A 14,544-nucleotide genomic window follows, 5' to 3' on the forward strand; every position below is an offset into this window, starting at 1 on the left:
GGCTCCAGGAAAACCAAGCAAATTTATTGTAAGGGTTATTGTCAGTCAACAAGCTGGACGGAAAGGAAACAAGCAGTGAAAAGAGTAGAGAAGTGGACCAGTGGAAAAGTTGTCCATAACAACCAATCAACTTTGAAATTGCATTAATCAAGTACTGTACATCCTGTAAAATGATAGATTGAAGCTGATTGGTTGCTATGAGAAACTTCTCCACTGGTCCATTTCTCCATTGTTTTCACTGATGACACAAGATCCAATTATCGTATGCCTTGCCCCAAACACTTATGATATGGATGGCATTACTATCATACCCAACTCTTTTCGTACACTTCAAAAGCGAGTTATAACAAGTAGGCAAGCATTAAAGATACATATAATAGAAAAACAATGTTTTTCACTCTCATAATTTATAGAAGAGACATTTGTAGCTATACCAGTCAGTGCTACTTTTGGTAGCAGGGTGGACTTTCAGTGGTGTGTTTACTGTTTAACCCATATTATAGCATTTCCATGTACTGCAATGGTGGGGGCTTAGAGCTTTATTCAGAGGCGGCCGTACGGTCTACGACCGCACGGCCGCCTCGATGTTTGTCCAGTGCGCATGCGCATGAGGGAGCCGGCTCCTTCGTGCGCATGCGTGAGACCCGCTACGACCGACAGCGCTGGTCGTAGCGGGTCTCTTTCCAAAGGGGGCGAGCTGTTGATGTTGATTGACAGCTCGCCCCATTTGGAAGGCGGGCCGGGGGGGGTGGCAGCTCAAACGGAGGCGTTCCCATGGGAACGCCTGCCGTTTGGGGGAGGCCCCACTGACATCACTAGTGATGTCAGTGGAGAGCTTCCGGCTCTGACAGAGCCAGAAGCTCTCCGGGGCTTACGACAAGTGAGACCCTACCCTAGGGTCTCGTCGTAAGCCCCGATGGTCACGATGGTCAAGGACCATCGCGACCATCACCCTAGCGGTCGTTAGAGTTGTAAACCCACAGCCTAACGACCAAAACAGAGGCGGGCGGTCAGGATGCAAGCGTCTGCCCAGTTTCTGAGCGACCGCTTGCATCCTCCGACCGCCTCTGAATGAGGGCCTTAGTGCTTGTCTGGGGGGCAGAACTAAACACCAGGATGCGGTGTGCACTTGTGCTGTGGGGCCCATTTCCTATGGCTCATAGATGACCATTACTGTGTGCGCTCATTCTCGCTGCATGACATCACTGCTTGCAGCAAGAAAAGATGTGTAGTGCCAGGATATAAACTATATTGTCCCTCCCCCACTTTGTAGGATTTGTTTGTTTTCACAGCTAAAAGCTTTGCTATTGTTACTAAATCTTCTCTTTAAGCTAGACATATTTTGTAAATGAGTTGTATTTTTTTCTGCATGGTTGTTTAATTTTTGAATGTAAGACATCACAGGTTTTTCTCGTTTGTGAAACGGAGAAGTTCAAAGATTCAATAAGTAGAAACACATTTGGTGGGCCTAACTGAAATGCCTTTGGGATTAACAGTGACGCATCCAATGACTAATTGTCATGTTGTTCAATTTTGGAGTGTTTGATAATTAGCTCGCTGTAGTAAAATTATTACCGTATATACTCGAGTATAAGCCGAGTTTTTCAGCACAGTTTTTGTGCTGAAAAAGCTCCCCCTCGGCTTATACTCGAGTGATGCTCCAGGACCAGGGCCGGTTCTCCCGTTACGCAGCTGAGTAGGGCGCCACATATTGGAGGGCGCCTCACTCAGCTGCGTACCATGTGGGCCGCGGTGCAGACTGGGTCTCTGTGACACAGCTGCACCGCGTGTGTAGCGCTGACCGGATGGAGTTTGGCCAGCACTACCCAGTGCCAAACACACAGCCGCCGGCGCGGGCAGCTGTGTGTTTGTTGTAATTAGCAGCCGATGAGAGTCTGTCAGACTCTCATCGGCTGCTGCTGCTCCCACTGCGGGAGCCATCTTCCGGCTCCCGCAGTGGGTAATGGGAGAGACGTCATTCTCTCCCATAATGCAAAGTGGCCGAAGGAGCCAGTAGCAGCGTCGGGACCAGGAGCGGGGTTTCAGGTAAGTGTTTTTTTTTATATTACCGGTACATCTCTCCCTACTGGGGGGGGGCTACTACTGGGGGCAGTACCAGGGGGGGATTACTACTGGGGGCACTACCAGGGGGGGATTACTACTGGGGGCACTACCAGGGGGGGGTTACTACTGGGGGCACTACCAGGGGGGGGATATTACTACTGGGGGCACTACCAGGGGGGGTTACTGCTGGGGGCACTACCAGGGGGGGATATTACTACTGGGGGCACTACCAGGGGGGGGTTAATACTGGGAGCACTACCAGGGGGGGATTACTACTGGGTCACTACCAGGGGGGATATTACTACTGGGGGCACTACCAGGGGGGATTACTACTGGGGGCAGTACCAGGGGAGGGATTACCAGTAGCTGCTGCATTTCCCACCCTAGGCTTATACTCGAGTCAATAAGTTTTCCCAGTTTTTTGTGGTAAAATTAGGTACCTCGGCTTATATTCGGGTCCACTTATACTCGAGTATATACGGTAGTTATTTATTTAGTCATCATCACCTAAATTCAATGAAATGATGACAAAAAACAACAGATTATTATCTCCACCAAATAAAAGAGCGCCAACAACCTTAACCCTTTTATACCTGGTTCTGTTTTGTCCCTCCCATTTCTTTGGGATGGGATATAGACAGATATTCAAGTATTTTTTGCCAGGGCGTCTTTACAATGGGTGCAAGGTCATCTGACATAGAACTAGCAGTGCTGTATGATTATACTGATTTCATAGGTACTTTGTTATTAATTATTATCTGCAAAACCCAGAGTGACTTAAGGTCTTGCAACTTAACTATTTATTAACTCCTAGATACATGGGATGCTGTTTAGGGTCTTTCTGTTTGTATTAGAATTTTATGACTTGTATCTGGTGTGGGTGAGGTTATTGGGGGTTGGGGTGTAATCAGTGACTACACATGTATGCTTCACTATATACCCAGTAAGCCACAGGCTGTATAGGTTTTTATTTCAAAGTGGTATTATTTGCACAGCATAATTTAAGAGATAGGCAAGAGGAAGACAGGAGGACAACATTTAACTCTTTACAACTTGAAAACAATTGAAAAGGATCTTCTGAGCTTCAGGATACCCTGCAACTCAGCCACCAGCTTTCATTATAACCTTTTGCCAACAGCCTGCTTCAGCATTGCAAGCAACTACCAAGTGGATTGCTGCATTTAAATTTTTGAAAGTTTTTTTTTTTTGACCCTACACCATTTATATTATTCCTTTACCACTGTCAATTTATCTCTACACCACTGTAGTATCTACCATTTTTAAACACCTTCTCATCTGTAAGAATGCTTTATACTTAATTTAAAATCCTGCAACTTTAACAGCTCTAAACTCATTTTGTTTATTATATACTCTTGTAGTTGTGCCTTTACATCTACTAACACTGTTCTTCCTTTTATCTGATTTTCAGACATTTTAACTGTAGGAACAGTAGGAAGTCACTCCTTTGCCTTTCTGCCAGCCCTACCCGACTTCTAGGGGCTGCAGACAATGCAGCCCTTTGGAAGCCTGTGATATGCGCATGTGCGGCTCCCCGCCACTACTGTGTATGCGCCGGAACCATTGCGCAGGCGCCAGGACCTGACCAGGAGATGGTAAGTCTTTCTTCTATACCGTCTCCTTCTCTGCGGCTGCAGCCCCCCTTATCTAAGAAGGTAGGAGCCACCGCTGGTTGTATGGTATTGCACAGCTGCAGGGAAGCAGCTGTGCAATACCATAAACTAATATGTTAATATGCTAATGCAGTGGAGGTGTCTGGTGTAAATAGACGCTGCCTGACTGCATCGCAGATCTGAGAGCTGCGTCCTAAGACGCAGCATTGGATCTTCTGTGAGATCATCGGCAATCTGAGTAACCCTGAGGTTACGCAGATTGGCCCTCGCAGCTCCGTTGCCAAGGCCAGGAAGACAGACCCTGGCCTCGGCACTCCCAGAAAATGGAGGCATCATGCCACCATTTTCTGGAGTGCAGACTGACTATGACAGAAAGAACATATTTTTTTTAATACTTACTGTTGCGCGTGGCTTTGCACGTGCTAAATTTGCATATATTTGAGATATTTTAGTTGTGTTGAGGAATCCCTAAGCATATATTTATTGCAGTTCTTTATTTTTATAAACAAATAATGTTTAAGGTACTTTTCTACATATTAATTAAACTCCTCATGAAATATTTAATAGTATTGGTAGGAGTCTAAAGGGATATATGTTCTTATAATAAAGCTTCTATGTAAACTATGTTATAGCAAACACAGATTGTCCTCAAGAACTCGCAGCACTGCGCACAATTAGTCTTCTTTATTACAATTAACCCCCCTTGAGTACAGTACATGCGCAATGATATATAGGCTATTCTATTCCCTGATGGAGATAGAGATATATATATATATATATATATATATATATATATATATATAGAATAGTGAAGGTTTTATCGCAATTGGTTCAGTGGTTCCGAGTTAGCTTGCATCAAACAAAAACAAACAGTTAAAAATGTGTATGTACATTATACACTATACATCTAAGTTCAAATCACATAAACAAGTTACAATTCCAGACAAAGTTACAATGTTATTTATAAGTATTGATAAGAAAGTGGTAAATGTGGGATTTTGGGTGAGTTTTTAGTGTAAATAAAATTTTATTTAAACGTGTTTTTATTTTACATCACATATTTATACTATTTTGGTATAATTAACAGGGGTCTTGGTTGCTTCTCACTGGGTCCTCACAGCCCAGAGATAACCTCTATTTGGAAAGGTGGCTTTCTAGCATACTTTATATATACAAAAATAGTCTGCACATACACTCATTGTTAACCCTCTTGATGGATAATGGTGATTTCAAAAAGCAACTTACAAAGTAGTAAATGTATCAAGCAGAATATGTAGTGTGCTGTCTTATATAATTATGTGATTATTATAGACTATATACATATATGAAAAATAAAAAAGCAGATGTGTCAATTCTTAAATACGTTTAATTTACCCTTAACAAAAAATCTATTATTAGTAAACAGTAGCACGTAACATTCACAATGTACTAAGTAATTGGCATATTATATCAGATAAAAACATAATAGCAAGATAATTGCAGATCTCTTTCACTCAATGAATTCCTTTATAATGTTCCAGAAACAGAATAGGAATTGTTTGTAGTTTAAGAAACTACAATACCCGGCGCTTCTTATTAATAATTAATTGGATTAGAATACCACCTGCTAGCTAGTAACGATCTTGGTCTAGTTGGGACCAAGTGAATAATTACAAACAGCCAAACAACATATATAGTTACTGCGCAAGGTGGGAATAATCACCATTGAAATATGAAATTATGTTTTACGCTCTCTGATGGAATGTACAGGAGACTTGTTGAAATAAAAATCTTAGTTTAATAACTGTTAAAACACATATAAATTGAAACACATAGACACATCCAATTGATACTATTGTTACAATATTGTGACTAAATAGATAGTATAACAATCCTGTGGCAGCTTGATATATTTACGCATATAGGTAAATTGTAAAAATAGAAAAAATTGCTGGCGGCCCAGCACTGAACCATAGGTATGTCTCAATTGTATATAGATATTACCAACTGTGGTATAGATAAGTGTGGCCACACTGTTAATATCACACATACGATCCTGTAAACAGATGAGCTGATTGCAATATTGACTCCAACCATGCAGTGCCCGTCTATTGTGTTAAAGTTAATAACTGTTAGTAGACAGGCCAAATGACCGGACAGGGCTTGCTGGGCAATGTGTCCTTCAATTGCAGACTTGCCTGTGAGGAAAGTGGTAGCAGCCGCTGTGTGAATAGCGGTCAGGGCTTGCTGGGCATTTAGTGCTCCAGCTTCTCTGGTTACTCCGATAACCACACAGATTCCTTCAATAAGGCTGTCGGACGCTCTGGTCAGCAATAGGCAATAGGCTCCTGGGCTAAGGTTGGAGGTGCTAGTAAGTACTGTAGATGTTTATCTATACAGGATCTCCTTGTCTTCCAGGAGATCCTGTATAGATGAACATCTACTTACTAGCACCTCCAAGGTCAATCCTCTTCATACAGTAAAGTCATTGACCTTACAGTTTTAATGTTGCCCTACCCATGAGGTTTACTGCTGAGATATTTAAGTAATTGTAGAATTGTTATACTTCTGTTGTGAAATATGATATTTAGATTTACTCCCCTGTGTACCCCCTTGTTTTGTTTCCGCTTTCTTTTTTTGTACCCCATTTTTAAATTTTCAAAAATCAATAAACACTATTGTGAAAATTTTATTTTTATTTACTGCAACAATATATTAATAAAATAAGGACCTGAATAGACCCCTTAGTGGCCTAAACTGAGAAAGATTACCATGAGTCAGAGAAAATACAAAGGGCTCTATTTACTACAATCCTCATTTTGCCTGCAGATTGTAGTGTGATATTACCGACTGAATTCGCATTGCAAATTCAGGCAATATCACAGGGATTTACTAAAAATCCCTTGCAGGGACAGAGCTTGTGATAAAGCTCTGTCCCTGCGAATCCCCTCCGTACACTAGTCGCGGTATTTTTTCATAAAATACCGTGACAAGTGCCCACGCATGCGCCAACCGGCCGCCATTAAGCCCCATCGCTAAGCCCCATCCCCCATGATTGCGACGCCCCCAGCGACCCCCCCTCACTTAATTGCATTTACCTGCAGTGATCAGGGCTCCAGTGATGTCCACCATGGCTCCGGTCAGCTGACATCCCGTCCTGCACTGGGACCTGGTCACCTGATGACCAGGTCCCAGTGCATGATGGGAGACCAGCTGACCAGAGGGAGGACATCACCAGACCACCGATCTCCGGTCCCTGGACTCATGTAAATTTTTCACTTTATTTTTATTTTTTTAGCAGTGATCAGCTTGTGGTCTGTTTAGACCAGACAGCTGATCACTGGGGCCGGCTCCGGGCTCTGCTCTGCCTGTTAGAGCGGAGCAGGAGTCCAGTAACTGGGGGAGATCCTGGATAACACCACCTCCAGGTGGCGTTATTATCACAGGGCTTCCCCCGGTATTTTTTTCACAAATTATTTTTAGTAACTACCAGGCAGATCGCATTTCCAATTACAATGATGGGAAATGCGATCTGATTACTAAAAATAAGTGATTAGGGGTTGGAGTACAATTTTACGAATTCTACTCCAATTGCCCTGTAGTAACTTTAGGTGAAACTAAAATAATGTGAAAAGGGTGTGAAAACACCCTTTTTCACTTTACTTTTGTAAAAATAATGATAATAAATAGAGCCCTAAATCCGGTAACTCTACAGCTGTCTCTGTAATTTCTCCACAGCCTATATAAAACTACTATTAAGCTATTTACTTATGGTGTTCACTGCTGCAGCAATTCCATGAATATCCTGTAGGTAGTGCTATCTGCTCTGATAACTGTAAGTTCGTGAAATTAAAAAGTTACACAGTGCAAAATACATTTATACCCCTTTTACACTGACTTAAAAATCCCGGGTTGATGCACTTGAATGCGCATCAACCTGGGATTTTTGTCGGTGTAAACGGATCAACACGGGTGCAGTGACCCGGGGATCCGACCCGGCTAACTTGCAGGGTTGAGCATGAGTCGTTCCCGTGTCACCCTGCAGTGTAAACGGTGCGACCCGGATCACGATGACACGGGTCGCGCCGCATGACATAATCTCCAAGCGTCCACTGCCGGGCCGACCAGAACAGAGCAGCCTCACTGCCTCCGGACCGCTGCGGAGTGAGGTAAGAGGGTCGCGGAGGGGGAGCGAGGGAAAGAAGTGCTGCTCACCTGCGCTGGAGAGCCGGGTCAGTGCTGACCCAGGCTCCGATGCAGCGGTGTAAAAGGGGGTTTGATTCGGGTTGTAAACGTGTTCCAAATCCCGGCTCAGACCCGGGACTTTGGTGTAAAAGCGGTAACAGATTGTATTGTCTGTCTTGTTAAAACTACGAAAACTCAAAAAGTGGGAGATGATATACACCAATCTCAGAGAACTACACACTTGTATCCCTGCACTATAGATGTCAAAAATATTATTACAATTTTTAAATCTCAGGCCTACCGTTTGTGAAACAGGCACTTGCCAGGATCATACACATGATATTAAGTGTTTATATTGTAAAGAAGCCTCCTTGCCATTAATTATACCAGGAAGAATAAACCATTTAATTTTTACTTTAATCTGATAGATTCATGAACTAATGCTGTGATTTCTCTCTCTTCTTTTGAGTGCAAAAAATTATCTCATGAATAACATTTCCAATAAACAGTATATAATGGTGGCCATTCAGCTAATACTTACTGTGAATATGTTACCGTATTTTGTTTTCATACGTGTTAGAAATGTGGCTGCGTCTTTCCCAAACTCCAGTGCATGGCCCAGCCAAGGAATAAATCCGCAGTCCAGGGGAGGCTCATTCTTTCGTCTGCAATGATAGAAAAACACTGTTTAGTAAAAATACAAATATTTAGTAAAAGTGAAAATATTTATGCAATAAAAATTAAAATAAGTGTATATATAAGTACAGATGCATATGTGCTTTTATTTAACACACACATTCCTCAGTAATGTTATACCCAAGACTTGAACCCAGGACCCCTCACTGAGCAAACACCATATGGGTATTTGCTTCTATGTAAGAAGTTTTGTAATTCTAACTATACAAAGCTACTTGGAATTGTTAGTATAAACCATTGCAGCTGAGTAGGTCTATGTAGTGTATGGCTGCACTGGATTTGATGTGTGGCTGCACACTACATAGATCTGCTTAGCTGCAATCGTTTTAAATTGACAATTACACCTACAGTAGCTTCATATAGTTAGAATTAGCAGGCTTCCTATGCAGGAGCAAATAGCTCCATGTGTAAGGTGTCTGAGCCGAATGACAGGGCATTCACAAACAACTGTCAAGTTAAGCTCTTTATTATGGTATAAGAAGATCAGTGTTGACTTGAAATTATAGATGTGTGCAGAGCCCTGTGTTTTGGTTCTAAATCATTGTCATGTTTTGGTTTTGACAAGTGCTTTGGTTTGGGTTTTGGATTTCTTAAAAAATTTATAAAAATAACTAAAATCATGTAACTTGGACCTGTTTTTGTTCCTATAGTATTATTAAAATCAATAACATTCATTTTTAGTCATCTTCAGTAAATTTTGACCAATTTTGGCACCTGAAATCAGGAGGGAGGGACTTACCTGCAATCAAATACATGACAAAGGGCTTTAAGCCTGAAACGCGTTGGAGGCAACAGACCGTACTCTAGCACCGGGAGCTACATCACTACACTGCGCCACCGGGCGAATGGTGAAGACAGCCATGCAGGGAACCAGCCGGCAGTAGCACAACGCCATAGAGAAGGTAGGCAGAAAAAGGGCTAGTTAGTTAGCTTTGGTCTGCAGCCATCTAAGCGCTCCAAACAACCGGCACTATTGGAAGCCCCCGGTCTCCCAGTACGGACTACAAACTTGCAGGCAAAAGAGCTTTATAAACATCGTTGCACTAACATTTGTTTTTTCTTTACAGGTACAGATGCGCCCAAGTTCATTGTGGCTGATCGCGCCACAAACCTGCACGCACATCGCGCTATGCGCCATGATACGCTATGGCGCATCAGCGATTGTGGGAGTGCGTCTCCATTCAGTCCTATAGAGATGCAAATGCGCGTCTCCGATCGCGTGAATGCGTCTCCCATTCATTCCTATGGAGACACAAATGCGCATCTCCGATCGCGGGAGTCCGTCTTGCGCACTCATGCCGCAATTCACTGAGCTACAGGCAAGGATGTAGCTGGGCATATCTTTATTGCGCACACATAGATTTTACAAGTTATTACTCGCACCCCTTATTCTATGTTATGCAAGTGAACCGAGCCAGTTTTATTGTTTTCAGCAAAACCGAACTGCTCACCTCTAGATCAAATCCCTTATCTTGGGGGGACCCTGTCTGTTCTATCTGCACTGGGCCTCACAATTTCTTATGGCAGCCCTGGTAGCTGATATTTCTAGTGACCTGATGACTGCACTATAGGAAGATTTTGCTGGTAATGTCCCTTTAAGTAAAGCTGTGTACTCTACTAAATGTGTCTGTATATAGTGCATAAACACATGAGCTATTTATACCCATCTACTATAAATGAGTTGTGGTGGGAGTACTATAGTTACATCATCACACAGTACTCCCAATAGAAACATACTCCTATAACTGTTAAACATTGCAAAGAGAGATCCATAATGAGTGTCCCTAACCCTGCTTGGCATCTTGGGGTGAAATGTGGAGGAATGTCTACATCAATTTTACACTCTTGGGTCTATTTATCATTATGTGGCATAGAAGGGATTTTCACCCGCTGCTTATCCTCAGTGATAGAAAAGCTGTAATGGTGCAATTTAACATCAAAAGTTTTCTGGTGCAGCGATACTCAGCACCCCACTGATACTGGATGGCAACAGTAAGCAGAGACTTCCCACTTCATCGGCTAGTCCAAGTCCCTTCTGCGTATGGGTGACCTGTCATTGCTGGCTCACACAAGCACACTGCACTAGAAGTTAGGAATTGGACTCAGGCCCAGATTAACAATGGGGTGGATGGAGCTACAGCTCCAGACCACCATATAAAAATAGGCCCATTATCATGGCAGCATAATTATAACCAGCCACAAGCTGGCCTCACGGTCAGCTATAAATAATCAGTATTAAAATTGTATTTCTATTTTCCTCACAGAATTATGCAAATTTTATACTTTTACATATTTAGGGAGACATTGGGGCTGAGATGTACACACCCACACTGTACTGGCCACACCCACATAGCACTGGTCACACCCACACTGAACTGGCCACACACACATATCACTGGTCACAGCTCCCCTGCTTCTTAGGTCCTTGAACATTTTTTTCAGCCCCAGGCTCATGTGGCCGTTAATCTGGCCGTGATTGGATTTATAGTAGCAGATTTTATGGAAATGAATAAAATAATGAGTGAGATGGTGATAGTGATAAGAGGATTGCAGGTAGGCCTACATATAATGCCTTGATGTTTCTGAAAAATGGGCCTCCGCAGACTTTGCTTGGGGAAGCTTTTTGCCAGAGGCAGCCAGCAAGAGGTGACTGGGATTGAAATATATTACAGTATGTGGCGCTTTAAAAAAAAACTCAAGTTTTTGGCAGTTGTTGCTCCTGGTTTAAAGGAGCAAAAATATTACATGCAAAGCTGGCATGTTTTTTTTTTTTTATATTTTTGTCCTTTTAAATACAGTGGCAGAAACTGTCAAAAACGTGGCTGGAGTTTTACAACCAAATAGTATATAATAAATAGCTACATACACTGAATTTGGAGGAAAATATCAGGATAGCATAGAATATAAAAACTTATGTTCAGATACGAGTACCAACAAAAACAGAATAATGTCTAAGAAGAACAGTTTAATTAGAGTCCTAGGTAGGGCAGCAACAGGCAAAAAGTCAAAGTATCACCTCTAAATTTGTAATTATGGTATTTAATATTATCACTGTCAGGGTGATGTATTGCCCACAATTCCTGTTAAGGACATCTCAGGACAGAATTAATAGAAGAGGCCACAAAAAAAATAATTAGTTATTAAATAAATACCTGACCAGGTACCCACTGGCATTACACTTAAATAAAATAAATAAATAAGAAACCACATGTGAACGGTTGATATGCACTCAACGCATCTTCATGTGTGTGTAAATACGTTCAAGTACAAATGGATCGAAGCTGTTCCCGCATGTTGAAAAAATTATGTTTATTTGGATCAAAAACTGCCAACCCTTAATCATCACTTCCCTAAAGAAATAAAATCTTCCTTCATCGTTCTTGATCTGTGTAACATAATGGGAAATTCTTCTGTATTGCATTCCAATACAAGCAGGCATTCCATTGTATTGCCTGGAGCATCAGTTCTGAAACTATTGTTTTGGAAATTAGTGCAAATAGTTCCCGTTATTGTTCCAGGATGAAAAAAAATGGGCACTCAAAAAATATAGAAAATATGATAGAGGGATATTGCGCACTGGATTCAGAGATGATCGTTAGAGGTGAGCTGCACTTTTGGGACGGGTGTCTGCCCTCCTACGTTAAATACAAATACCTGATCTATGGTCATAGATCAGCAAAATGCGCTCAGAACCTTTAACAAGATAGTATGTATTAGTTGTAGGTGTGTGAAATATTGATACGTTCGGAACTGGATGTATTATTATAAGGCTTTATTGGAGTAGAGGTTGAAACTATTAGACTAAAAAGATGATAGTTCATTGACTGAGTAAATGGCAGTCAATTTGCAAGATATATGCCGTATTAATGGCAATATTCAGTCTCTGAAGAAAAAAAGGAGGATTACTGTGCCATAAAACCACAGATTAAAACAAGAAAAAAACAGCAAAGTCAATCAATGGATGATGTAATGAAGCAGTGGTGCTTCAGTGGTGAAGCAGGAACCGGAGACCATAAAGTTCACATTATACAATGTCAAGTTTGGTGATTGAGTTGAATGTTGGTGCGGCGTCCCGCTGGCCACAAATTATTGGCCATTTTAACAAATTATTGGCCAGCTTAACAGACGGTCATTCCCATCTGGCCAGTCCCTACACTGATTCTCAGATAAATGATCTTGGTCTGCCACCTTAGGCTCAAGCTTGCATACATTTTATGAAGTCTTGGCCAGCTTAACAATTTATTGCAATATTTTGGAACCAACATTCCCTGTATTTAAAGGAGTTGCAGTTTGAAAACCAAGTGAGTGCCGAGCTTGTATGATATTTTTTATATTTGTATATATATATATATATATATATATATACATATATATATATATATATTGTATATCCTTGCTGCAAACGATATAGCAAAAGTAACTTGTGTAATCCCACAATATATAAACATATGCTTGAAATCTGTGTGCATATATCTCTATGTGCAGAATATTAACATTTATATACACAATACCATATTGCCTCCCACAATACATAAACATATGCGGGAACCTTTATATGCCGCCTAAATGCTCACAATTTTATGAATTCATATACAGTAATACTACTAATGATATTATCCCATTATGTTTAAACATGTGAAATCAAAATATATCTCTGTGCACACTGTCACAATCAATGTTGTATTCCTGCAGTTACTGTAGCACTAGATGGAATGAAATGTTTTACCTCTATGTAACCCCAGCTACAGAGGAGAAGCCTAGAGCGTACAGCTCAGACACAAAACCTACTGTATAGACTCACCTGCACCTCCTGAGAAATGCCGCCCAGACGAGGACTGTCAGGGTAACACAGAGAAATAGTGCAGCTATCATTGTGCTGGAAGAGCGAGGATGAATTTGAGAGTGAGAAGAGTTCCATCCTCTGTATATACAGAATTAGGAGAGGGGCGGGGACATATCTATGCACATTTCATCATCGAGGTTGAAGCATACTTGCTTAAAATGAACCTGCTAAACTCTTATAATTGCAAAGGATGCTTTCATATGGCTCATACCACACTGAGATTAGCAAATTACTTTCATAATGTGATGTTCCCTGGGACTGTGATATTACCCATCTACTGGCACAGCTTTATTAGTGGCTATTATCAGGGCTGTAACTAGGGTAGTGTGACCAGTGCCATAGCACAGGGCACCACACGGCAGGGGGCGCTGTATAGGCCTGTCAGTTTTCCTGTTTATTATCATTCTCACTTGTAGCTTCCTCTTCTTTTATCCCCAGCATCTCCTGGCCTCCCTTATATCTTCCCTGGCTCTTCCCCATAAGGCCATGGCCCTTTTTCAGGTGCACTATTTTATGTCCCTAAGTAAAAAATGGGGGAAGGGGGCGCCAATGCTCTCTCTGGCACAGGGCACCAAGAAGTCTAGTTACCATGCTAGTCATTATGCTGTGATGGAGGTGAGTTATGAGAATGCCCCTGACCGCATCGCAGATACTTCAGTCAGGTGATGCATTCATAACACTGGATGATAGTGGTAGTACTTCAGCACTAGATGACCTCTATTCCATTTCCTACACATGGAATCAGTGCCTATTGGTGCATTTAGGAAAGAGATGAAAACACTTTTGAAATCTAATTATGTAGTATACTTCAACTATGCTAATTAGTAACACCCATGGCCAGTTTCTATTTACCTTGCTGCATTGTTGACTTCCTTGGTTTGACTTTTTGGCTTCTGACTATGTATTTGGATTGTGACCTTGAGTGTTTGTTACTTTAATCTTCTGTATGCATTTGTTGTCTGTCCTCTGTGTCAGCTGGTGTCTCAGGGACTTGTTCTCATGTTTTGGAACCTCCAAAGCATTGAATTTGATGAGTCAAGTGTTGTGAGGAAAAGTCACACCTAGTATTGCATCAAATGAAACATGTACATTAGTTTAGGTGGCTCTGTCCCAAATTGTTTTATCTTATCATCATTATCCTACTGT

The 14,544-nt window shown here is 41.6% G+C and overlaps 1 protein-coding gene across 1 annotated transcript in view; it reads right to left on the minus strand.

Annotated features, from left to right (window-relative positions):
- Window positions 1-13,427, minus strand: part of PTGIS (prostaglandin I2 synthase) — a 132,758-nt gene extending 119,331 nt beyond the window's left edge. The window contains exons 1-2 of the mRNA XM_088472177.1: window positions 13,357-13,427; window positions 8,401-8,524 (exon numbers count right to left, since the gene is read on the minus strand). Coding sequence (XP_088328303.1) covers window positions 8,401-8,524; window positions 13,357-13,427 — 195 coding nt within the window. The remainder of the gene's footprint in view (window positions 1-8,400; window positions 8,525-13,356) is intronic.
- Between the last annotated feature and the right edge of the window lie 1,117 nt (window positions 13,428-14,544).

The sequence above is a fragment of the Taudactylus pleione genome, unplaced genomic scaffold (genome assembly GCF_031769625.1).
Source record: "Taudactylus pleione unplaced genomic scaffold, aTauple2 ptg000121l, whole genome shotgun sequence".
In the NCBI taxonomy this organism is placed as follows: domain Eukaryota; kingdom Metazoa; phylum Chordata; class Amphibia; order Anura; family Myobatrachidae; genus Taudactylus; species Taudactylus pleione.